Source organism: Oculina patagonica, chromosome 4 (genome assembly GCF_052425735.1).
Source record: "Oculina patagonica isolate OP01 chromosome 4, crgOcupat, whole genome shotgun sequence".
Classification (NCBI taxonomy): Eukaryota; Metazoa; Cnidaria; class Anthozoa; order Scleractinia; family Oculinidae; genus Oculina; species Oculina patagonica.
In genome coordinates this window covers 58,929,637-58,957,234 of record NC_135761.1, presented here as the reverse complement: position 1 = coordinate 58,957,234, position 27,598 = coordinate 58,929,637, and the positions used below count along the sequence as shown (strand labels likewise).

At 37.2% G+C, this 27,598-nt stretch overlaps 2 protein-coding genes across 4 annotated transcripts; one reads left to right on the top strand and one right to left on the bottom strand.

Moving 5' to 3' along the window:
* Positions 1-1,112: 1,112 nt before the first annotated feature.
* On the top strand, positions 1,113-2,224 carry LOC144648899 (neuropeptide Y receptor type 4-like). The gene has a single exon (XM_078508342.1). It carries the CDS (start codon positions 1,136-1,138, stop codon positions 2,141-2,143), a length of 1,008 nt encoding a protein of 335 aa, XP_078364468.1. The 5' UTR covers positions 1,113-1,135; the 3' UTR covers positions 2,144-2,224.
* A 2,435-nt stretch (positions 2,225-4,659) lies between these two features.
* On the bottom strand, positions 4,660-25,662 carry LOC144650882 (uncharacterized). 3 transcript variants are annotated; one of them, XM_078510654.1, is made up of 14 exons: positions 25,432-25,662; positions 24,369-24,440; positions 23,591-23,662; positions 21,883-21,954; positions 20,640-20,705; positions 18,778-18,849; positions 14,517-14,588; positions 12,420-12,491; positions 11,773-11,847; positions 10,937-11,011; positions 10,633-10,841; positions 9,425-9,550; positions 6,421-8,016; positions 4,660-5,581 (listed from the first exon to the last, which is right to left on the bottom strand). In XM_078510654.1, the coding sequence occupies exons 2-14, from the start codon at positions 24,377-24,379 to the stop codon at positions 5,193-5,195; spliced, it is 2,907 nt and encodes a 968-aa protein (XP_078366780.1). In that variant the 5' UTR covers positions 24,380-24,440; positions 25,432-25,662; the 3' UTR covers positions 4,660-5,192. The 3 variants fall into 3 exon arrangements, with proteins under 3 accessions (XP_078366780.1, XP_078366778.1, XP_078366779.1); XM_078510652.1 differs by lacking the exon at positions 25,432-25,662 and having other exon boundaries at positions 24,369-24,712; XM_078510653.1 differs by lacking the exons at positions 11,773-11,847; positions 25,432-25,662 and having other exon boundaries at positions 24,369-24,713.
* Positions 25,663-27,598: the final 1,936 nt, after the last annotated feature.

The window sequence follows — 27,598 nt, the reverse complement described above, 5'->3', positions numbered from 1 at the left end:
TAAGACGTTGTATTACGTATTTTTAAAAAAATGAATTAAAAAACATACATGATGTCGCGATGCGACTTAAACAACCAATCCTAAAAGCTCTGGCAAAAGAATGAAGCATTCCGGCCAGCAAAAACATAAACTTTAGCGGAAACAAGCGTTCCCTATAGGAAGTAATTTTCTTGCCGCTCGGAAAAAGCTTTTTTTTTCTGAGTTTTAAAGGCATATGCCTCCAGCCCCAGCCAGGATTTTTGATGGGATGAGGGGGAAGTGTGGTGGGAGGAACGGAAGAGTGGGTATGTAGGGGGTCAGTGGGCATCTTTTCCCCGGGAAATTGTGAGACAACATTTCGTGCGGTTTGAAGGGAGCTTGATGGATAACCAGGCAGCCAGAAGCGAAAGTAAAATATGAATATTTCGAGAACTTTTAACATTCAAAGTGTATTTTGACAAACAGAAACTTTAGATATAAAAAGTAATAACTTTATAAGATAAGTACAATTTTGTGGCCTTAAATAAACAAACAAGCAAAAATTGCTAAAGAACTTGCTTAAAATTCAAACTGGCAGGATGCTCTGTAGTTGGCTATTGACAGAGCGTGAAGGAGTTGCTACCAAACACGAATCCATCTAGTAGGAAGGTGGACTTGGAGATGGACCTCCGGATTGCAAGTCCAGCGCCCTAACCACTAAGCCACGCTCAGACGGCCGAGACGGGCCTAACTTGGAGCCAAAAAGACTTGAATAACGAAAATTGCTTTACCAATTTGAGTCAAAATGACTTAGACCAAGGGGCTGAATTATTTTTGTTTAATATATTATCCTATCCTTGTCCTTGTCTGTGGGCCAAGTTGATGTTTTGGTGGGACTGAAATGATTTTTAATGGGCTCGATATAGACTAAATTGACTTTTGTGGCCCCACGGGAAGTCAAATCAGCTCCAGGCGCCATAAAGCTGAACAGATCTTTTGAATTAACGGTGCAGCGAAATAGCGAGACGTCGAATAAACAAGCGTCGGGCACATAAATTTAGCAAATGATGAAACTAACACCTGTTCCTCCCTTGCTTTGAAGTTCAGGGAGCATTTATTTTCAACTGCACCTGATTCTCAACCCTGGCTTGCAATTCCGAGTTTTGCCGAGTCTGTGATGTTTTCCAATAACACCACCGTCGTTCCAGGCAATCTGACGCAGTTGACTGAAGGAGTGGACATCATTATCGAGCCGACTTGGTTTGCTATCGTTCGACTCACCGTTGAGTCCATTATCGCTTTAGCCGGCGTCATTGGAAATTTCGCGGTGTGTTTTACTGTAACAAGACACCGTACGCTGAACACAGTTCCCTCGAATACTTACATCAGAAATGTGGCCATCGCAGATTTGGCAACGCTTCTTGTGTCTTTTCCACTGGGTATAGTCAGGGAACAATTCACTTATTGGCCGCTCGGTGAATTCACATGCCGATATGTTTTCCCGTTAAGCGACAGCTTTTTTGGTGTGTCTGTTTGGTCAATTACTGTCATTGCAGTGGACAGGTATCGCGTTTTGGCGGCAAATTTTTCTCGGATGGCTGACAGATCATTGGCAGTACCAAATATCATTTGCGCTTCTATCTGGTTCATTTCGTTTGCAGCGATCTCGCTGCCTCTGATCCTTGTTTTCGAGTTCCAACAGCCACCCGAAGCACATCCCCTCTGCCTCGCAGTTTGGCCCAAGCCTGAGTATCCTTTCGTATACAGCATTGCCATGTCCCTGTTTACCTATGCCATACCGTTATTCTTGATCTTTGTGACGTACTGCACCATAAAACACGAGCTGCACAAGAGCGAATCGTTCCATCTGGCGATGGCGGACCACAATTTTAGTAGAAGTTTTAAAATTAGGCAAGTAAACCTCATTAAAATGCGCACTAAAAGGGTCATGAAGATCATGACTCCAGTGGTAGTCGTTTTCGCGATTACAGTTCTTCCTCTCAGCGTTTTTCGTGTGGCTGGCCTGTTTTTCTTCAATCACCCCGTATTTCAAAAATACTCCTATGTGATGTTTAGAATTTGCTTCTTCTTTCATCTTTTCAATTCTGCATGCAACCCACTGATTTATTCTATCATCAATAAAAAGTTTCGCCAGTCGCTTAGGCAAATGCTTGCCTGGGCATAATAACTGTTTGGACTGATTATAAACGATAAAATCGCAACGTTTCTTCATGCAGGGGCCAAGCTAAACTGCGTAATCGATCACATGTTATGTGCCCATTGGTGTAGAAAGGAAAACGTTAACACCATATGGATGCCTGTTTGAAAGTCAACTTGATTAAAGGAGTGAAATACTTTGACCATGGACACCCAGTCACTCTTATCATCAATTTATTGCCTTGTTAGTCTAAGGTAATTCTGGAAAAGTAGACTCGGTTTGACTCCGAATTTTTGCGACTGCATTGCTTGAGTTCATAGGCAGGTGATGCGTAGTTCTACGATATTTTCTATTAGTAGAAATTAGCATTTATCATTTCATTTTTCATTTTGTCAAGACTGTTTCGACTGTTACGAACCAATCTTATTTTAGTTTTTAACCAAATTGTATTTATTGATTGAAATGGGTTACGGAAGTGGCAAACCTTCAAATGTTTCTTCACAATAGGCAATATTGGCGATTTATAAACAAAACGTCGGTATCATAATTTCCAAATTTCGTTTCCTTAGTTTCGTTGGGGTTTATATAACGTTTTTTTGTATAAACACATTCTCTGGCTGTTAAATAATGTACCAAGCTTTGGCTGTCTTTGTCAAATTTAGAATGGCAAAGTTATTCATTTCTACGATAAGAATGCTTTATCAAGACATAATCATAAGCATAATCATGAAGCGTATTAAGAAACGCGTTGTTAAATAAGTGTAAATAAAGTTGGTTGTCCTATTTTTCTGGCACCGCAAGGCGCCAGTTAATAACCAGGCAAAATTGCTTTAATTAATTATCAAATTGGCATGCATGAGGATAATTCGACAAAATATATTTTAAGCTCATTGGGGTTTCTCCAGAAAATTAAAAACGATCTCCATGTGGCTCATAATAACAATGGTCTTTAATAACCAAGGCATCTTTTAAGTTTTTTGTTCTTCATTTTAGGTGACTGGCGACAGTATCCAGCACTTTCATTATAATCACTCTTTATCAGTTGATGCTACAGTAATGGTGTCAAATAATTGGTGAACACGTTGTAATCATTTTTATGATGCAGCTTCTGGTAAAGTTAAGTTCTTTAACCCCTAAGAGTGCCATAACTTGGTCAATATTTGTCCAATTTATTTGAATTTTAGACACCACACTTGTCTTCAAAAGATCTGCATATTGAAAGCATAAAATTGTACCTCCCCCTATTTGTAACATGATTGAGCACCCCTATAACTTTTGGAACTTTTTTTCCTGACACATAAGTGACATGCAATATCACTGAAATTTACCAGTAAACTGAGAGCTGCACAATAAGCTAGAGATTAGGGGTATATCTACTATCTTTTTTATGTTTCAACCAACTTCTTTCAAAACTGTAACTTCCTTCTTATTTGTTCAAGTGTTTTATGAAATTTTCTGATCAAGAACTTTCAAATGGTGTATCATATATGGATATCAGGTTTATATTATTTTTTAACTTACGAAAAAGACCATTCGCTTTAGGGGGTAAAGGGTTAAAAAAACTCTGCACATGGGGTCAGAGGCATCTTAAATTTTCGTAATTTTATTTTGGCTCTGAACCCCCTGTGCAGATTGTTTATAAGTTTGGCGAAAGTTGCATCTTATCAGTCCTGTTGATTATAATTCGATAATAAAAAGTGGGGGTCACAGGACTTGTTTTAAGTGTTTTTTAACGGGTTGTGGCGTTGGTATAGCAACTCATAATGACAAGAAAATAATCATTACTTGTGCACCAGTGATTGGGCATCTCTTTTATGCCATAATTTTTGTGATGACTAAAAAAGAGTCACAGTATTGATCCGTCAAAGTAGAGGTGCTGAAAAATGCAGGAAACTGTTTTGAGCCACCTTTTGGAAATACAGAGAAATTGCTTAAATGGCAAAGACTTTTTTTATTATCGCGAACTTCAGATAACACCACTCTACAGTACAATAATTACAACACTTACACAACTTACGGGACTCTACCTACACTAATGACAATGCAATACTTAGACGACTTACAATATGATATTCTATTTGCAATGTGGTACTCGAATCACTCTATAAAATTATATGATAATAATTAAACTTATACAGATTACAATATAATACTCTGCCTACACTAATGCTTAAAAGACTTAATATACTCTAGTCGGAAAATAATATGGCAAAGACATCATGAAAAGCAAAGACACCATGAATAGCAAAATTAATTTCAAACAGTGAATTACACATCGACATCAAGTAAACTGGATTCGAAAACACATTTTCCTCAGACATGATTATGAAAACTACCAACGGTAGATTTGGACAAACTCTTTATAAAACTGGTTTAAATTTCTAACTTTTGGGGTGGGGGTTGTTCTGCAAATTGTCCCCATGGATTAAAAGTGACATCGAAGTCTGAACCGAATGACGTAAGACATGATAACTTCTTTTATTCGCCAAATAAAAGCCAAAATCTTTGAACAGACTCCAATTTAGTCTATGATAATTATAAAAAAAAAAAAAAAAAAAAAAGAAACGTGGTAGGGGGTTTTCTGATCGAAACAAATCAACGTTATTCTGCAAATGCGAAATTCAAAAACGAGGGAGCGTTATTTATCTTATTCATATATTTTGTAGGTGTGCTTATTTTCGGCGTTGTAAAAGGTAGTTTTCTTTTTCAAAAACCTTAACCCTATTGATTCTAACCTTAGTTTAATTTGCTAGAAAAGCAATATTTTACACAGGAGCTAGGTTTTGATGAAGATTATCTATTAGAATGTACAATATTTTACTTTAGCGCATGCGCATAATGTAATATTTGTTCAATGTTTAAGCACACAGCTGGAAAGCTTCAACTACGACCAGAATCGGCGTAATACGCCTTTGACACTCCATACTAATTTTCTTCTTATAATTCTAGACTGGTATTTAGCCTGGTAATTATACTTTTACCCGGATGTGGCCAAAGCTTGATTTTAATAACTTAATTTAATATCCGCATTTTATTCTGACCTATTTCTTTATGCTATAGTCATTAACGCAATTACTCATAGTGTCGTGTTGTCTACCTGTCTTGGAAGCTCATGAGTAAGATTGTTCCCATCAGCCAAACTAACACTGCAAATAAGTTCTTCATTCTCCTCTCTCATGCCATAGTTCATTTTATTACGTTTTCTTGCTTTGGTCATCAGGTCTGTTTCATCCTCTTTAAGACCAAAGGTAACTGCCCCGCTGTCTTTAAAACTGCCAGACACCGATGGCATATTAGCTTTACCAGTTTGTAGTTGTTGCTTAAGAACGTTTCTTCCAGCCAATCCACGTATTTCTCCCTGCAAGTCTGTAAGAGGCAGGACCATGGCCAGACAACAAGAAAAGGACCATTGTGGATTTTTGCGCCATTCTTTGATGTAGCGATAAATGTATGCAAAGTACTGAACTGAAAAAAGGGAAAAATAATTGGCTTCGTGACGAAAGTACACAGTCAGTTAAGTTGTTCTAAAACTGACGGAGATATACTATTTTTTTTATAATTTTTTATTGTTACTATAATTGACGAATAAAATAGAATAGAATAGAATAGAATAAAGTTTATTGAGTTCCCCAAAGGGATTTTTTTTTTTTAAATAGTTTTAGCATATCTTTTTTAACCTGTTTTTCCTGTTGTTGTTGTTTTCATTCGGAGCCGACTAGCATTTTTTGTTACTCTGTAAATTCGAATTTAAATAAATTTCATTGTATTGATTGCTGATGTTTTTTGATGGGTTTCTCATAGCTTCGCACAACAACCGTTCGTTTCATTTTGCCTAAAGCTTTAATCCTTGAACGTTATACGCGTTTGATCTCGTACTTGCTTCAATGTAAAAGAAAGTATATGTAATATACAAGTATAAGTATGCCATTTCGATTGGTAATTCTAAAACTATATCTTTAATCGCATGAGTTGAAACACGAGAAAACATGATTTCGGGAATTTACAAAAAGCAAGCCAAAAATTAATTTATGTCACAGAAGTCTAGTTTAACACAATTTTAATGTCAGGCTTTTTAAATCTTGTTCAGTTTTGAACATCAGCACCCATCAGCACTCGTCTTTCAGTTTGGGTCTCTAGCATATTGTCTGACTTTTATCAGTTTGTGTAATTTGTCTAGAAGAGCTAGAACACTTTTCATTTCACTGACAAACCTAATTTATCAAAATTTAATTAATTAATTAAATAATTAATTTATGCAAATTTATGTAACCGTTTTGTAGAAAATAAATCAATTTTATAATTACCCACGAGAAGACCAATCACTAACGAGTTAGCGCCAAACACAAGTATCTTGAACATGATATTGTCCACGTATGGATCTATGGAGGCCGGTATACTCTCTTTTGGAATTTTACTCACTGCTCCAATGCCTAAGTTAACGAATGTGACCGCGAGAGAGGTTAACATCAACTTATTCTCAAATGGATCCACTATAGGGCTGATATAGGCGAAGAACATCCCGTAAAGTCCCGACATAACACAAGCCAGTCCAACATAAGCCCTACTCTCTCCACCTACAAGTATCAAACCAGATGTCAAAACAACCTTTCGAACAGTCTCAATTAGTTCCCAATACCAGGAATGAGAATTGTAGTTTTCAAAGAGGAATCGTAATCCTGTGTTAAGTTCTGTGCCTGGATCTTGATACTCTAATGCTTCATTCTCGTCTTGGCTTTCATTTCTTCGGAGTGCCTTACGTTGTCTCCAAAGAGCTATCAGAGATGCAGTTGGAAGAAAGATTATGTAAAGCACGGCACAGTACGCAACGCTAACCAAACGATTGTACTTTGGACCTTGGCATTTTATGTTGTAGTCTGCTTTAAGGTATATGTGACACATTTCCTCCTTATCGTCGAGGCAGAGTGTGCGACAAGCAAGGGGAAGCACGTTTGCCGTCTTTGAGCACGTACTAAGGTATGTCACGTAGAGGAAGAAAAACAAGTTTCGGTAGATTAGCTCTTTGGTTTTGGCAGCCTTCTTCTCTTTCTGTTCTTCGCTTAAAGTGCTCCGCAACAGAAATAGCTTTCTCAGTCCGTAAACAAGAAAAGACAGGAATATGGCACCAGCATTCATGGCAAGTATGGCAAACAAACTTCCAAAAGCGTTTATTTTTAAATTTGAGAAGAGGCAGTGAATTGGTGCTATCTGAAAAACACTCAACTGCAAGAGCTCGGAATATTTTCCAATCAGCGCAAGAGAGTCTGGCCATTTAATGTACGAAAATGCTTCCAAAACTCCATATGTAACTTGGTAAAAGCCAATTATAATTTTAAGCCTTCCAAGGATGATGTCCACTGAAGAGCGTCCTTCTTTTTTCTTGCTTTTCTTTTTACCTGTCCACACCAATACTGCAACGACTATTACAACTACTGCCGCCAAGATTGACAACTGGAAAATCATCCATTTTTTTGTTGGGCACAGTTTGCATGATTGCAACTGTTTGTAGTATCCTGTACTGCAAACCTCACACAATGGACCTTCATAGCCAACATCACAAAGGGAATCTAGACCACCCATACATGAGTCCTCCCTCGGGCATTTGTGTGGATTAGGCAACGTGTATGGGAACTCTTGGAGGGAACGAGAAATTATCGCAGAGTTGATGCTTTGAACTGGGCTGTAAGTGATGTTAATGAGGTTCATGGTAAAATTTTCGTAAAGTATTTTGTATGTTTCATTTTTCCATTTCCACCAATAACCAGTCTTGAGAGTAACATAGTCGTTTTCACATTTAAATCCGTCTTGATCACATGGCTTGCATCCTTCAAACCGATGAGTTCGGTAGAATCCTTGCAAACATTTACAAGCGCGATACCCAGCAAACGCGTTGGTGTCTGTTCCTGTTAACCATAAAAAGGAAGATATCGTAAGATATCATACTACATCTACTGTCGCTGTTTATAATTAAAAGATAATTACTTAAGCTCACAGCATTGTTGGGTATATTGCGGGCAGCTGAGACCGTGAGCCGAAGTAATGCTCTATTATGTAATTATTGACCGTCTTAAAACACTATTTTTACCTCTCTGTATTACACCGACGATTTCAGTCGCTTCCACGTCGATGTTTTGTTTCATGGCTGCAATCGTCAATATATTGCAGAGAGAGAACAGGAGAGGATTTTTAGGGGGACCAGCAATTATTGTAGTTTGGTATTTGTGACAAAATTCACTACAGAAGCAATGTCTTCTGTTGCGGTAAAAGGCAAGTTATGCTCACAGAAGGCCTACATTTTAACAAGCGGCATTTTAAGGACGTTCGCGCTAATTGTTTATGCGCATCCTTACTGCGCACGTAATTCATGTCTCAACGTCACGCCACGTCATGCACGAGCGCGCGCGCTGAAGAAATTTTCTAAGCACATATAGGGCTGGTAGTCGTCGCGTGAACCTTGTTGCGATTAACTCTCTTAGATGGTCGGTGACCCCACATTTTTTTTGAACGGATCACTTTTGTTGACGATTATCTACGTTTATTTGCGTAAAAATGAAAAAAATCTATCGATTAAAAGTTCGATTTTTTTGGGGTTAAGGGTTAAGTCGTCTTCCAAAACATTACGGAAACGCGCCCATTGAAAAGCGTCGCACGGGAAAATGCAAATAAGCTTAAAATTAAACACAGAGCATGCGTAACGTACTGTCAATCAAGTAATCCCCTGTGTAGGTCGATTTCTCAACCATTGTTTTTGCTAAGACGGCGGAAATAATAGACGGTAATTTGTGGTTAGTCCCGGGAGGCAAACGTAGTTGTCAGTCGCCACTACTAGACAATTTAGCGATTAGAAATTTGTTGTTTACACCTTTGCTCGGTGAAATTTTCACTCTGTCGATTGCCCTTTCTCTAAACAGTTGTTATCTTTCTTGTGAAAATGATTTCTAATCGGTTTAAATAAGGTTTCCCGATAAAATGGAATCCCTAATGAAGGTGGCAACACAAGAATTTTTTTACGCAACAGATCCACTTCTACAAAATATGACTAAGATCATTTGCCTCTCTTTTCTCATCGTTGATATTTTTAACTTAAATCCTGTAAACCATGTTGAATTGCATTCGCCAATTTCTCAGAATCAGGGTAGTTTTCCACACACTTTATCTCTGAAACGAAGTCGGTGACTCCCACTTTTTTTTGCATTTCCAACACAAGTAACTTATTATCTGACTGCTTTAAAAATTTTAAAAAATCTATCGACAAGAAAATTTTCGCGCGAACGTCCTTAAAACATATTAGTTCTTGATTATAGGTATTACCTTGCGGACAAGCAATGCAATCTCGTGCTCTTACTCCAGGTGCTTTGTTGTAGGGGATGAATGTGCCATTGGGGCACTTCAAACAACTGTCGTGGACAAAAGCTTTAGTGTCTGAGTAAAATCCACCTATAAGAAGAGCAGATTGGTAAGCTTATCAAGGCTGCTAATGATAGAATCGTGGTTTGTTCTTACGGAAGCCTCACTTGTCGAGAACTGCCATTTAAAGGAGCTCAGTCACGGATAACCCATCTTGAAAAAACTGGCAAGTTTTTTCAAGTTTGTCAGTAATCCGTCTTAATCTTCGTCAGTCGAAACCATCCTTGGTTATTTTCGGGTTTTGATTACTCATTTGTTGTTTATCTACATTACACAACTATTATTTTGAGCTTTCCTTCAATTTGGAAGGATTTGGAGGGTTCTGTTACAAATAGTGTGGGAAACCACGCCTGACACGTCAAACGTCCTTCTGTTAGGGGTCATGAATGGTCCTTCAAAATGTCGCAGTGCTCGCAATGCTCGCAAAATTTAATGAGAGCTCGTTTGCTCGTGCTCGCACAATTTTACAAGTGCTCGCATGCTCGGATTTTAGTGAAGGTAGGTTTTTGAAAAGTGCTCGTTGCTCGCAAGGCTAATTTTTGTCAATGCTCGTGCTCGCAAAGAAAAACGTTGTGCTCGCATGCTCGCAAATGCTCGCAAAGACCATTTGATACCCCTTCTGTTCCTTCTACTCCAGAATTTATTTAAAGGTATCGTCCGTGGCACCAATATATATGTGCTCATTTAAAATCACCTTCGTCCCCCGGTCGCTTTTCCCTTTATATTAAACTGCTTGTATTATTTGTTTATTTCTCAGTAAAGGTAACCTCGGCGAACATGTACTACTCATATTAAACGTTTTTTTTTTTCATTGTATTGCGAATTCTAAAGTTTTTTATGTTTTTAGTTTTGATTTTCTAAATTCGTTTTACTTGAATTTTCTAAATTCATTATACTTGCATACATGTGGCTAATGTCATAATTTAAATGTTAAATTGTTGTTAGCGTTTTCTAAATGAACCCCTTTCTTGGAAGATTGGGCAACCATTTTCTTTGCACCCCGTCCCCCCTCCCCCTTAACAAAAAAAAAAAACAAAACAAACAAACAAACAAACTGAATGATACCGATACGTTTTAAATGATGTCGCTCTTATTTTTTATTATAAAGGTACCTGCAGGGCATTCCAAACACTTAAGTTTACTGGAATCGGTGACAGATGAATTAAGATATGTTCCAGTGGGACATGGGAGTAGCTTGTTTTCATCTTGGTCTCTTTTAGCAAATCCAGCTTGACTAAAAGCCTTGAGTAACACGTTCTCTATCAAATCTCCAATCCCGAAGTAGATTTTGATGTAGTCGGAGTTATCTTGCCCTAAACCACTTATTTCGGGGACATACAAAAGACATATGAGAATGAAAGTCTATCGTGGAGGACAATTCAAGAAAAATCAAAAGTCTTCCAAAATTTTACCCACAGGTGAATTCTGCAACGCTCTGTTTGATCTGCATCCATAAATTTCAAGGTTCCAATTTTTCCTTCGTCCATGCTTCTACAAAACACAAAACGTCGTTGGTTACATTTCAATAGTCAAGAGTACATCCCAAAACACACAAATAAGACTATCTGGTATTAGTATAATCCGGCGGCTGACTTTTGGCAAAACGCGCGATCTGATTGGCTACACAGGTGCCGTCTATTTAACAATTAAACGGCAAGCACGAGGTTTGTATCGGCTGATAGTTGGTGAGGGGCGAAGCCCCGAATCAACTATCAAAAGCCGGTAGAAACCGAGAGCGAATGAATGAATGAATGAAAAACTTTATTAACGTGTCTTAAATGTTTAGCTGAGAGGAAAAGTCTCCTCTACTAATTGTCATCACCTTAAAAACACTTAAAAACTTAAACCTAACCTAGTGAGCCGTCTAATTGTGTTAGCATAACCCAGCTGTCCATCTATTAAACGCAAAATATAGCTAGAGTTGATTATTTGAATGTTTTTTGATAAAATTCTGCAAAAAAAACTGATCGCCAAGAGCCGTCTAATGATCCTTGAATCAGATCGCGCGTTTTGCCAAAAGGCAGCAGCTGGGTTATGCAAACAATCGATAGAAACCTCGAGCTTGCCGTCTAATTGTTGAATGAAAGCATGATTCAATACCATTGAATTGTAGTGTTTTTCATTCTGTTTACGCTTATCGTAAGTATTCCAGCCTGGCTATTTTGAAGTTTACCACATCATGCATGAAGACTTAATATATATTGCGGTTATTTAAAAAAAAGGCCGTGTGTAGAACTTTGTGTCGTACTTACATACTAGCGGTAAGATTATCGATGCCATTAAAAGATTGGACGCTCACTGTTTTTAACTCTGTCCGTATCATATATCTAATAAACAAACAAACACAACGATTCAATTGAAATTATTTTTTTACAGTTTGAGCGATTTGACGCTAGTCTGATTGAAGGCACACTGGACTCTCACGGGACTCTGGATCGAGCAGTTTGGTTTCAACCCCAGGCCGGGGTTACTGTAAGATCTCCAACTCTCACTCTGCCTTTTTCCACCCATGTGTACAAATGAGTACCGGCAAATTTAATGCTGGGGGGCAACCCTTCGAGGAAGGAGTAGAAATTACGATACGGATACCCGGATAAGCTTCGGTCTCATATCATTCAGCCTGAACGTAAGCTTACACCAGTGAAAACATGAAAACTTCGGTGACTTTCTGTAAACAAAATAAAAATGCATAATTCTTGCAATCTATAAACTGTACGTTTTTGCTGTAGTTACATGATCCATGACAGAGGACTGGCCATGCTACATATGTGAGCTCCCATGTGTCAAATGTTTTATTATGTACCACAATTTTTTTATGTATCAGATTTAACACGTAATTAAGCCACCATACGAGCAAGCATCTGCAATTTAATATTCAGAAATAGTAACATCCACTCACATCAACAGATTTCCACTTGAAATGGTGAAAGCCTGTAATCCAATAGTCTTGATAGAATTATCTGAAAGCATTCTACAGGAATCATATTAAGAAAAATGTTGTAATAAGGATATTATTAGAACTAGAAGTTGACTGATTGGTTGATTGATTGATTGTTGATTGCTATTATTAATCCTATTTGCTTATGCTAAATATTGACAGGAAATTCCCAGCTGCTTTCAGTTTTCCTCCGTTTCAAAATGAGGCCTGGAAACGGCTCACATAAAAAAAGGAAAAATAACTAAGAAATTTAACGCCCTATTGGACCTACATTGATCAGATTTTAAATTTGGATCCGTAAGTACTGAGAACGCCGCTAAAAAAATTGTAAGGAAAGAAACGCTTGCAACAGTCAGGATATCATGATGAAGTAAAGGTGGGTATATTATTTCATGCCTAAATAAAGCTGATAGCTCGACTAGTACGGCCAAAAGACGCTGTTGATTCGACTAAGCAAGGTGGCGTTGTTTACAGGATTCCCTGTGAATGTGGCAAAGTTTACATCGGCGAGACTGGAAGACCTATGCAAGATAGGATCAAAGAACACGACCGGGACATCCGACTCGCACGCACCCAGACTTCTGCCGTTGCAGAGCATACCAACAACACCGGACACTACCCGCTTTGGAATGAGGTAAAGTTTATTGATCGTGACTCGCACTGGTACACACGCCGGGTCAAAGAGGCGATTCACATAAGACTTCACCCTAATAATATCAACAGGGACAGTGGAATTGAAATTCCTGAAGCATGGATGCCCACGATCAAAAAAACACAACAACAGGAGAACTGTACGACTGCGGACCGCCGAGGGAGCAACAGTACACCAGCATGCAGAACACTGAGGATCGAAATGCACCAATCAGAGCTGTTGAAAACCAACCAATCACAGCGCAGCCGTGTGCTTTATAAGCTAACGCACAACCAGTCGACCTTATCGCCTGATGAAGACTAGCAGTATGCAGTCGAAACGTTGCGATCTCCATCACACGTGATACGTCGTGAGACAAACGAAATAATACTTTATTATTGTACTCTACCACGATGAATAACCACAACATTTTTTATGACATTAAAGTGATTTTAATTGCAAATACAGTGGTTGACTTTTGGTCATGCATTCGAAAGCTGGCGTGATTCTTTAACTTTTGTGTGCTATTTTAAAAAACATTTCTGAGGATTACAGATTCATTGGCCCAAACCAAACTTTGAGATTTATCCTTCGATAGATAAAATCCTAAATCTCGTGGAATTCTGATATATGGCACATGGTCAAAAAACGACAATTCGTTTGACCAACCAACCAACATAACGTGTGAGATTATTTTAGTCTTGTGTGCCGTTTAATAATTAAATTTATTTAATACTTATAAAAATATTCTTTAGACAACGAATAGTTATATAATAAGTTGGCAGTATTAAAAAATTTCTGCGCCCAATAGTTTCAACGGCGCGACTCGAATAAAAATGGTCGATTTTCAATTGTGTCGGGAGTCGCAAAATCTCTCCAAAGAGAGGCTGGAGGTGAAATCGATAATTTCATTTTTCTCGAAAATTTAAAACTAATTAAAGAAAAAAAACTACATAGCGTTACTAGGGATACCCATATACAAAACGAGAGCGAATTTGATTTTTTTAAGCCTTGCGGAGCTATGTTTGATTTTTGTGGACATTCGCTCTAAATTCCCTGATAAAAGAATTTTTCAAGATGGAAAAATTTAGGGCAATAATAAAATTACAAAGAGAAATGGTCTGGTTTCAATTCAGTCCGCCATCTTGGATTTTAGCGTTCTAAAATAATCAAATGTAATGTAATGCTAGAATACAAAAGCCATCATAAAACATAGAAGTGATATTAATTAAAAATCCCTAAATTGGAATCTCATACTTTTATGCTTCAAAATTTTTAGGTTTTTTAACACTGTTATTCGTGCTTTTATATTTCAAATTGCACTGGAAAGCAGCCATTCATCTATCTTTGATTTCCATATATGGAAATTAAAGTCATTGTTAAAATCATTGTTTATTTTTTATCAAAATAACTTTACACTCACGTACATTATTCTCAGCCTTTTCATGTTCTTAAACGCCTGATCAGGGATTACCTGGAGTCGATTCTCATTCAGCAATCTAAAATGTCAATAAATAAGAAAACATTTTTTTAAGCGATAAATAATGAATTTGAACACCGAATATCCCTTATTAAAATATGGAAATAATGAGCTTCACTGATAATTTCATGGATATGCAACTAGTGATTCATAAGTATTATTACAAGTGAAACCGGTAAAAGTAAATTATTATTGTTTTTCACAATATAACGTTTTAAACCTTAAACAATTTCATTATAAAGAGTTTGTTTTTTCTTCCTTCCTTGCTTGCACTCCTGCACCAAAAACATAACATGCTCACACATCACTGTGTCAAATCTTGAGGGCAAGTTCCTTTTAAATTTTGCACCAAAATTTTGTAAAAACCTGGGAACTACTACAGGTTTCCCCTCGGGAGGGGTGGGAGGATGTTAGCAGAGTAGGTGGAGTGTCTATTGGGCAATTTTTCAATTTTTCTGGGCAAGATGATTTTTTCACCTTCAGGCTGTGCAATATTTTTTCTTGGGCTGAGAGCTTGTGCAGGATTTTTTTCGAAAGCTTTTAACATCAGAAATCACAATAATGCCCTGGCTTAATTTCTTTTCCTCGTGGCTTCCCTTATACGATTTTTTACTCGTTTTCTCAGTGCAGGGTTTTTTGACGTTCTTCAACCCCAGGGTTTTTGTGTGGCTTATCAGCGGAGTGGCTTATATCCGGGAGGGCGTATAAGCGGAACAAATAAAAACGTTTTGAGACGAGCCACAGGAGTGTTGATCGAAATAAGTTTTTTTGGTTAAAAACGTATAATAAAGAAGCATGTCCGGTACTATCATCCGACAGAGAGGGGCTTATATTTGGGGGGGGGGGGACTTATAATGGGACGTATTTTTTGTTTTCAGGTAGATGGGTCTATAACCGGGGGACATATAAGCGGGGGGGGGGGGGGGCTTATAACTGGAATTGTAAGGTATATATGTTGATACTGGGGCTTAAAGGGTTAACAAACTGTCAACAGTTTAGCATTGAATTATTGATGAGCTATAACATGACTCAAGCTATCATACTAAACGAAATTGTGTGCATACATAACTAAATAGTACACATGCAGTGGTATGCCTATTAGTTTTATAAAACCACAAAATAAACGGCAAGCAGTGCATGCAGAGTAGATGACGTTTCTCAAGGGGGTCTAAAAAGTTTTTTCAAGAAATAACATATACTAAAAGTAGCCGACAACTTCTGTCTTTTGAATGACTGTTGAACAAAAGTTACATAATCTTGTAGCATGACATCTGGTATAAGCCTGATATATGATATTCCATACTTCTCTCGAGCGAATGAGGTCAAACGCTGTCTTATAACCGTTTCACACAGGCCAATTGTAAAAGATGTCTGTTTACTGAATCTAATAGAACTCCTCAAATATAATTTGTCTCTTTCCATTATATTTTGTATTAAGCCTATTTTTAACTTTCCAGGAGTATTTTGCTTTGTGTTCTTCATGGCTATTTCTGTTCAGGACTGGCTTTTCCTGTAGTTAGCTGCCAGCCCTATTCGATCGGTCAGCTGCGTGCAACAGAACTGGTCGACAGCCCATGACATAAGGCGATAGACTGGAGTCATCGCCTAAGAGGAAAAAAAACCATTTGATGTGCTACTTACAGGTACTAAGTGATGAAAAGGTGTGAGCTGACTGCAGCATAATTTATGTACAAATAATTGTGAAGATTTCTTATGCATCAAGGTGCACGTCTAACAGTCCCAGACTAACAGTGATGTAAACATTTTTCAAAAACCTCTGGTTGAGACACTTAACCTTTGTCCACAAAAACCTCCTAGCCTGCAAATAGAGCCACGCCTCATTGTGCCCCTCTCATGATGTATGTATTCGCAGGGTAAATTAAAAGCAAATTTTTAGTGTGAACGGTTAATGGCAAACAAAACTGGAAGGAAGGGCCATGTAATGAACTGAAGAAAAAAATTGGTATTGTGTTTTATCAAAACAAATCTAAAGAAAATTAATTTGGTTCTGAGTTTGTTTATTTGAGGGGGATTCCCCATGAAGGTATTCCCAACCAAATCATGCTAAAACTCGATGGGTTTTGACAGAACGAGTTTCTGCTTGATTTGTAATAAAACAAATTATAAACATAAAATGCTGTCAAATAATAATACCGGATGCAAAGCACCTAATTGTTAGATCTTGCTATTTTTCTTAACTTATATAATATCACTACCGGGTATTTATTCCTACTGTCTAAGTGAAACTATTGCTTACCAGGCTAACGCCGCTCATAGATCATAGAAATACATCACTTCTTCCTTTTCAAAGTTATAAATTTTTGAACGAGGGTTGTCTTCGTGGAACAGCAGGCTGTCTCGCTCGGCTCGCGTCGGCTGCAGTGTGACTTTTGTAAACATGCATTCATCGGTTTACTTTTGGTACAGAGACAGCGAATGCATTTAAAACGTTTCATCTCATTCTCCAAAATAGCATTCAATCACAGAATTTTTATGATCAGCCAACTTTGGGATGAAAATTCCACTGCTCCGTACTCGTTCTCAAATCTAAAGGTCGCTCGAGTATGACGTATCGACTCGTACAACAGCATAAAAGTGAACTTGAACGAAACTCCCCTCGTTACAAGGCATAAAGTACAGGTAAATAGAGTTTTTAAGCTGTGTTCAACTGAAGAAAAATAATCCAAAAGCAATGTTCAGGTTGAAATAGTCAAAAACAGCATTAAACAACAATTCTTAGCCACCATCGCGTCGAGTCGGACTGAGTCTATGAATCGATCGCAAGGGGGAACCACACGCAGACTTTATGCCGGGACGACCGCGCAGCGCTTTTGAAACATTTCTTCTTTTACTTAACCTAACAAAACATGCTATTTGAATGATACTTATTTTTTATTATTTGTAAAAACTTCGATACTCTTTCACGATTCGTCCTACACGAAACCGTTCGAGGTTTGCTTAATTAATACCGACGGCTACCGACTGAACCACACGACACTGACTCCCCCGGAAAGAAGAAAATCAAGACGGCCGCCAACTTTATGCTATTGGCGTAAAATTTCTCCTTTATGTATTTACGTTTAACTTTACTTTCGGCAAAATAACAGTTTCGTTGAAAAGGGATTCTTCAAAACTCTCAAAGGCAAGTCCCCTTTTCGATTTAAACTTAAAATACCTGTTGTTTTACGCAATTTCAAAACTTCTGGCTCACTTTTCGTTTACTTATGCTAAAAAATGGAGGTATTATTACTCAGACGCAATAAAATATAAAGATTTCTAGAGAGCCACAGCGCAAACTTGCCAATTTATTCTGAAAAACGGAAATGTAAAATATTCAAAATACTCTGGCCACGTGACTGATGACGTCATGTCCCTCGTTTGGTCATTAAAACAAGTTCATGTTGAAAATTACCTACACGCAAAGCTTCGTTGCCGTGTGATACAACGTCGAGATTCTGCGGCCCTCGGCGTAGTCTTCCGACTTTTGCGCTCATGTGCACTGCCCCCTTAATTTTTAAATGCCAGACGTAACCTGACAATTTTAAATGTCCCGCACGAACAAAACCTCAAATATGCTATTTTTTTTTTCAATTCGATAGCGAAATCTTGTCACAGCAACTATAAAGGCTTATTTGGGAATTGTCACGTGATCGATGACGTCATTACTCTAGTTGTGATATGGGAAGATATTTCATGGCAAATGTTATCTTGTGGTGGTCTGACATTCTTCTCGGTATAAAACTGCTAAAGTTAAAAAGCTTTAAAACAATTGCTTCAAATGATTCTGGGATATTTTTAATTTACTTCTATAATTATTATGATCATTATTTGTTAGTATTAGTTTTTGTTTGTATGCTAACGATCATTGTCTTTTAATTGCCTTCTGCTTTTGCAAAGATGTAACGATTTATGGACGTGCAAATAAAGCTTGTTGCTCTTAATAGGCCTTATGCGTGATAACGTCATAAGCTCAAGTCTCGTTTACTCAAATTATTCGCAACCTTTCGCCACCTTCATGCAGTTTTCACGTGGGTATTCTTTTCATCTTTGCTGCTTTGGGAATTCGTTCATGATAATGTTTACAAGTTTGCACTTTGAAAGCGAGGCTTGGTGGTGAAACAACCAGTCTGACGTAAACATGCATAAGGGCTATTTGTAGTTGTTGTTGTTATGCGCAATGTGGTTATAGATGCAGTGATTATACTTACAGATAATGCAGGTTTACGAGGTTGGAGAATGTTGTATTTGATATAGCGCTTAAAAGGTTTTTTTGCAGAAATCTAAGGAAAGCATAAAGGACAGGTACACTAGTTAGAGAAACAGACAACATTAATTAAGGGCCCTTATCACGAGAATTTCGTACGGAAGGTCTTCGGAAGCGGAAAATTCTGCAATTTTGTGTCTACGTTTTCCCCGCCATTATAGAATTTTCCAGAGTTGATTCGTGAGGAACATGAACTTGGTGTACACTATTGTGTTCTGACAAGAGTGAATTTTGAAACTTCCTTCTCGAAATGAAGATAGCACGTTTCAAAGTTAATATGTCACATTTTTACTCTCTTTAAACCCAAGCAGCAGTTTTTGAAATCGAAAATTTCGTTCTTGTCAGAACACAAAAGAGGTTATGATTTTTCACTAGCTATTTTAATCATTTTATTCGGTGTGCTGTTCTAGCTGAAAACGTGGACACAAAATTCCATTTTCTGGAGTTAAACTTTTAAGAGCTTGTAACATTACAGTAAACGGACATCTCCATCATCCGCTAATATCCCTGATAAATTTTAGAGGAATCGATGCTCAAAACTCAGCAAATTAATTTCATTAGCCGAATTTCTTGACGGGATACCGCTTGTGAAGCTTTAACTGGCTATATTTTGAACATCGATTCCTCTAAAATTTATCAAGGATATTAGCGGATGATGGAATTACATTATGATTGTCCTTTTACTGAGAGATGGCCGTTTACTGTGATGTTACAAGCTCTTAAAAGTTTAACTGCAGATAATGGAATTTTGTGTCCACGTTTTCAGCTAGAACAGCGCACAGAATTTAATGACTATACAACCTAGTGATAAATCTTTTGTTTTCTGGCAAGAACGAAATTCTCAAATTCGAAAACTGCCAGAAGCTATTGGCTTATGTGAAATCTAAACTTTGAAGCGGGCTATCTTCTTTTTGAAAAGAAAGTTTTCAAAATTCGCTTTTGCCAGAACACAATAGAGTACACCAAGATTATGTTCCTCGCGAATCAACTAAGAAAAAATTCTTTATCGGCAGAGAAAAACTTGGACCAAAATTGCAGGTTTTGAGGCTGTCGAATATCTTCCGAGTCAGTGTTTACAACAACGTGTGGTATATTTAAATCTACCAGACAAATTATGAGAATTTGCTACGTTCCAGCGCACGGGACACAAAATGAGACCAATAACGTGTAATTACTTATACAATGAACTTTAAGAAGGACTTTAAATAAAAACCGCGCTTGCACTGGCAGAAAATTAAAAACAAATCAATTCTATAAATTAAGAAAAAACATATTTTGTAATCTATTCAAAAAAAAAAAGTCAGTTTTGTGACGAAAAAAAAAAAAAAAATTTAAAAAAAAAAAAAAATTTTTTTTTTTTATAAAAAAAAACAAAAAAAAAAATATTAAAAAAAAAAAAAAAAAAAAAAAAAAAAAAAAAAAAACCAAAAAAAAAACCGGCCGCGAAAAGACTCTTAAGAAATATATTCTCATGAACATTTTGTTTTTTGTCGGCTTCAGTCGTCGCAGTTAATTTGTGCATACTCTTTAAATAAATACAAATGATTGCAAGGGTCCTGCGCGACCTTAAATTGAAAAGATCGGGCATACGTTTTCATCTCTTTTTTGTGTTTTTGAAAACAACGCTTGAAACAAATGCTCTTCCTCTTGTTCTCCCTTCATTCATATAATTAATTCATAATTTATTAGTGTGTTTTGACGATATTATTATGTGCTTTTTTATACTTTAACCAGCCGGATCAAGCGCAGTCATGCTTACACCTCAATTTCTTAAAACTAGACAGTACTTACATAAAAGTTACTTACAAATGTAAAAGGGAAGATTTCAAAACGCCAGGTGCAATATCCTTGATTTTATTTTCAGCTAAGTTTCTACAAGATAAATGTACAAGTGCAAGTTTAAGCAAATAGGCGAATAATCAATCTAGACAGACAGACAGGCAGATGGACAGACAGATAGACAGACAGGCAGACTGACTGACTGACTGACTGACTGAGTGACTGAGTAAGCGACTGACTGGCTGGCTGACTGACTGACTGACTGACTCATAGGCAGACAGACAGACAGACAGACAGACAGACAGACAGACAGAAAATAAGACAGAAAATCAGACAGAAGATCAGACAGACTTACAGACGTAGAGACATTTAGATAGACTAATAGAAAAAAAGGACATGAAAGGCTGACTTACTGGTCAAGGGAGGAGTAAAGGAATATTTCTGTGTCTTATCTTATCCCTAAATGATTCCAAGTAAACAGATGGGTGAACAAAAATAGCATGTGTGTTTTAAGAAGCTAAGTTTGTTTTTGACAATAACAAGAAACTAGGGAAATTCTGAAAATTTGTCAGCAAACAACTGATGTTAGACGCTTCAAGGTTAGATAGATAGATAGATAGATAGATAGATAGATAGATAGATAGATAGATAGATAGATAGATAGATAGATAGATAGATAGATAGATAGATAGATAGATAGATAGATAGATTTATTCATATTTTTACATGACAGTCTAAAACTGAATTGCGTAAACATTTACCAAGAGATAAATTATTAAAAATACAAGTCTTAAAATCTATTATAACTATATTAAAAATTTGCCATAGAAGGAGAAAAGCTATGTTTAAAACGATTGGCTCGAGCCTTATAAACTTCGCAGATAAACTTCGCAGATAGATTTCAACTCTGAAAGGGTAACCGTCAGTAACCGTAACAATATTTTTTTTACACACCATGAGGGTGTGAATTGGGGAGGGGAAAGGGGGTTGGTGTCCAAACCTTAAACGTTTAATACACCACTTAAAACAGAACAGGTACCCCTTTCGATAACCAACTGTTACCCCTTTCACACACATCAAGCACCGAACAGTAACAAAGAAAGGTAGAAGATGCTGCATGTTAAAACTGGTGAAGATTGACACGGATTTCAGGGTTCGTTACATGAGCAATTCGCATACTATTTACACCCAACGAAATTCAAATTAAAGATAAATGTTTGGAACATCTGGAGTATAACACGGTTTTTTTATAAATGTAAAACGAACGTACAGGTACACCAATGTCCTTAGATTTGCTAATGCTCCTGCTTGTAGTTGTTGAATCTCATTCGCTTCCAAGTCCCTGCAAGGGAACAGAACGGATTTTTTTATTAACGTAACAGCAGGGAATTCTTTTCACTTTAGCATTCAATCACTTGCAAAGGAACGGAATGCATTATCCACAAATGTGTAACCGTAAAATATAAACGATACTGACTATCCTGTTATAATGACCAAGGAATACACTCCACAGCGAATTGGAGCTTTCATATTTATGTACCATGAAGCTGCTTGAGCACCCTACGATGGACTTCATTTAAAGCTAGACTTCAAATAAATTTTATTCAAGTTGGAAAGTAACGTTGGTACGTTCTTCTATTCCCCCCAAACCCATAACCTTTTCTCGCCTTTTCCAGATTAATTTTGGGGCACTGCGTTACATATACATATGTGTACAAGTTAATAAAATAGGAAAGGTAGTTCTCCTGACGAGCTGAACGACGATATTAGCGGAATGTCGTTATTTATCGCACATGTGCTGATACAAACTGTCATATCTTTTGAAATACTGAAAACGTATATACATGGAATTTTGCATATTTTGGCCGATAAAGGACTACACTTTTCGGCTGTGTAGCGGTAGAGTTATCAGATAGGTCCCGAAATTGAAACATTCGCTTCTAAATCAAGGTCATTTTCAACCTTTGTTCGATGCCGATCATTAGTGGTCATTATATCCTCGATTTCGCATTTCTAGATAAATTGAGGGAAACCTAGCTACTTTCCTAGAAAACTAGAAATGTTTATGAACAAATTGAAATAGAAATTGTCGGTGCTCGATGCGAATGAAATATTTAAAGGCGGCTTATAATTTTCTAGACGTTGCGGCGGGCCCGAAGGGGGCTCCTAACACGGCCAGAAAACCATTTTGAATCAAACCAAATCTGTTCTAGTTTTATCCTTGGTAAAGTCTCTCAGTTGCCAGAGTTTCAGGCAAAATTACTTTTTGACGCGAATTTGAGTGGGTGTTTTCAGAAAGACACCCTCTTAACACTTAATGACTGATCCCGAGGGAAACAATAGAATTTGATTGCCGAGAATATCAATGAGATTAGAGGGGAACACTATTAACTGCTTTCCTGAGGGGCCAGTCATTAAGTGATTTGTTATATAACACAAGGAAGATGTTAAAAGAAAGGCAGTCGTTAGTCAGCATTCTCGGGTGACAGTGCACTGACACCCCCTGACGTCATAGAAATTGCATTGTTGGCCGCTCAGAGACTTTATGGCAGGAAACAGTTTTATTGTTAGATGTCATGTGACCTCCAGTAGCAAAATTAATGTGAGCGCGCGCTATTGGGAACAAAATTCCAGCTATGTCACAATCTCGTTTGTCCGCTGGTTTCAATGGTTCCATGACCATAGGCAAAACCAACTTAGGGGCCCGCGGTCCCCTTACAGTTCCTTATCGTAATTTTGAGTAATGGAGGGGGGGGGGGGGAGAGGGGTTATCGGGATACGAAAACTTAAGGTTACAAAAAATAGAGATATGGGATAATTGTGGGAAAAATTAACGGAATATGGGGTATTTAAACAAGACATTCCGGGATATCAAGCAGTAAAGTTGGGAATACAAACCACACGAATTAACAGTGCCCTAGTTATTTATGTCAAGAAAGAGTGTCCATGAAGATCCGAGACGCGTTTCCACAACTTACAATATATATAATATCAATCTCTTATGGAATATTCCGGGAGATAGACGTTGGATTCCATTCCGTGACATATTCCTTTAAGAAAAGAAACAGTTAGTCCGATTCTGGAAAACTACAAGTGACATTTTGTTTCTCTAAGAAATAATAGGTGTCAACAGGGTTAACTTTGAAGCGCAAACTGGCCAGAAATAAAACAAATAAAATGGATAAAATATATAAGTGAGTAGCCAGTCTCCTGAATCGTGTGCTCGTCATTTTTAGTCTTATGTTCATTTTATCAGCACCTCCTATTAAAAGATAAGCGAATATACAGTCGTCACTCTTCTTAAGAAAAAATGGAGGGATGGCGTATGTGTTTTGCCGTCGAGAAAATTGTTTAAGGCCACGTGATTTTATCCCGGAATGTGTGGAGCATGTCCCTTTTTGGCTGATCGATCGTTTGCGGTTTAATAACGCTTTCAAATTGTTAATTCAAATGCCCATCGTTTGGCCTTTTTACAGACATCAACTATTTCCTTTGCTGCAAGGCAAGACAATTGGATACAAACATCTCGAGAGTTGGCTGCAGATATCACACCAAAATTTTTTTACAGTTTGTGATAAAGGTATTTCGTAAGTGGTGAGTTCCTGTCTATAAAGTAAAACATAACAAAGGTCATAAACAGTCTCATGCAGGGTTCATGTCCTTTGATGTCTTCGCGTTTCACGTCAGACACTGTGCCAATGAGGTGGTTTTGCACAAAAGCAATTTCCCGTTATGAACTGTGTTAAATAGACGTACAGCAAAAACATCCATCTTTGGTTGGCAAATATCCCTGTCGGTAGATATTGAATCTTATTTGAATCAAGACGCCTGCAAGAGGAAAAGACCATATTACGGATATCCAAAACATACCCATAACCATCCACATGCATTGGTTACCATGATTGACACCTAAAAAATGCTATATCGGTTAATAGTTTTAAGCAGATTATTAAGTAGGTAGCTGATATATCGGATTCCCACACGGCAATCATGTAAAGCAACTGTAATTAGTTTTAGTTTTTTACTCAAGCTTAATTAACTGACGATTCTCTGTGTTTAAATAAAGTTTTACATTACATTACATTACATTACATTACATTACATTACATTACATTACATTACATTACATTACATTACATTACATTACCTATTTAGTCATGAATTGCGTAAAACAAACTGTAAGAGCTAGAACTTTTATGTCAGCCGTGCCTAAACTCTGGAAAGTTTGCCCAGAGAATCCAATCTATTTCGATTTTACACCTACTGACGCTTTTAAAGACGCCCTTTTAAACCTGCTTCAGTTTGTAAATTATTAGTGAACAAAATGTTTTTTTAGGAATGCTAAGATGTAAAGGAAAAATTTTATTACAAATTTGGAAGTACAGGCTTCCAAAACATGACTTCCATGGAAGCCTTGTTTTGTCAGCCTACAATCCTGTGAGCAAAGATTGATTTTGATTTCTCCCTTAATGGTTAAAACAAGGCTGCTTCCCCTGATCGATCAACTAAAGCACGTTGAACAACTAGTATAACCAATACTGGTTATACCTGATTAGTTAGGTAAGTCGCTCAGAATTCATCCACAAGTCTGTTTATCTACTACTTACCTAAAATCACTTTAAAAACGTTAGTACCTTCAACGTAATTTTTCACTGCAGGAATTTATTAATGAGGAACACTAAAGGTTTGTCCTTTCAAGAGCATAATACAATCCTTAACACGGGTAGAAACTTCGGAAAGACAAGTCAACTTACACCTATTGTTTAAGACAGAGAAAAATCGCTAAGATCGAGAACGGTGGAAAGGTAAACATACTTACAATTCCTGCAACGCTGAAAGTTTGGAGAAAATCTTGTCAGATAGATGTTGAATTTTATTCGATTGTAGAAACCTACAAGTAAAAGTTTGATACCATCACGAATACAGTCAATCTATCACCAAAACAGGTTAAATCTAGTTAGGTAAGCCACTCAAAATTCATCCACAAGCCTCGTTTACACAGAATCCCTTTCAAAACTTTAGCACCTTCACTGGAATGTCGCCTACGAATTCATTAATAAGAAATCAAGAGAAACACTACAGTTTGCCCATGCAAGAGCATTATCAAACTCAAACACGGGTAGAAACATCGGAAAGACATTTCAAGTTGTATCTATCTATGTCATCTATAAGACAGAGAAAAATCGCTAAGATCGAGAACGATGGAAAGGCAATCACGCAATTTTGGAAGGTTGGTAAATATCCCTTTGGGAAGATGTTGAATTTCATTTGATTGTAGAAATCTACAATCAAAAGTTAGATTGAACATAATGTTCGCTAAAATGATAAAATGTTTAAAAAATTTTAAGCAATAGGAACAAAATTTAAAAGATGGATCAAAAACAAACGTTCTCGACTTAAAAGTCGTCATCATGGTTGTTGCGTTTGCTGCGTCCGATTGTATTTAAGGTCATTGCCCTGTATTGCATTGCGCATCCTTACTGCGCAGAATTTTACGAGTAATAAGCGCGCGCGCACACACATCAACAAAATGGCGGCTTTTTTCTATGCAGCTTAGTCCGCGAGAGAAGTTAATTGTCACTTTCTCCTAAACGAGCCTGGTGACCTATCAATTTTTTCTCATATTTTAGGTGTAGCGATCAAAATCTTTCTGTAAAATGAAAACAGATCAATTCATGTGTTTGAAAAATAAATTATCGTTAAAAACGTGTACTTTGCTAGTATTCGCAGAGGAATTTTAAAGGAATTATATGGAATATACAAGGTCTTCCTGCTCCTTAACAAATCTGGTGACCCCCCTTTTTTATTTCAAAATTTAAGTTCCCTTAAAGTAATTACCAGTAGGCCAAGTTTGGTTAAAAAATTGTGTTCAGTTCTATTTCAGGGGAGTGACCTTAAGTGCGACTTTCTCCAAAAATCAACTAATATCGCCTTTCACCGGCACAAATTGAAAAATCGATTTCGCTCATATTTTGCCCATAGATAGGTCCTAGTGAGAAACCAAACGGACTGCAGTTAGTTTTTCCTAATACAGCTTCCTTTCGTAGAAATATGCAAAAAAAAAAGATTTTGCCCCAATTGGGCTCAAAATCCACTTCCGGTTTGACTGATTTTATTCAAAGTTTGATCGCCTCGCGCGTTATACTGCAGCTGTTTATTGATATGTCAATAATATTTATAATGTCTTTAGGTCTTTATTGTATGACTGAGTGAAAAATAAAACAAATCGAGATTAATTTTTAGCCTGAAATGGGGATAAATCCAAAGGCAACATTTGCAAATGAGTAGCGAGCGAAATTATGCAGTAAAACTCTGCTATTTTTTCTATGCGCGATAACTTAAAATATCGAAGAAAAAATTTTTATGGGTTAACTAGACACTTATCTAATAGGATATCTAAAAAAACTCTCTGTGGAAAAGGTTTTTAGTGGCCCGCTTTGGCATTTCTTTATCACTACTTTAGCCGTTGCGTGACACGGCTTGTTACAATACCCGAAGACAGTTTCACAATTTCTGTATTTTAAATATTCTAATCATTTAAAATACATGAAAAGGAGTAAATGTGTCATACCGATTGTAAATGGGTACTTCAAGTAAAACCTTTACTTGCAATATTACCCTATAATGAATATATGTTTAACCTATCATTGAGGTGTTGCTTTTCCCGCGAGCTGGCCGTACTGTTTACTACCCTTCAGCTGAAATTAAAAACAAGGCAAATGTACCATGGTTTGTCTGCTCTAAAACACTTGAAGGTATATCTACCTTTAAAAAGACAATTTAGAAGAATTCAAACGGGCTCAGTTATAAGATCTTTATTTTTCATGCACCCATCATGACGAAGAGTGTGACTGGGCGCTCTGCTACACGGGAAATAATTGTCGTTTGTTTTAAAGATAATCCTCAAAACAAGGAATAGGCATACTAGGTTCACATTGAAAAATGCCCCTACTTTCACAACTTTCGTTCATTCATGATCATTGTAG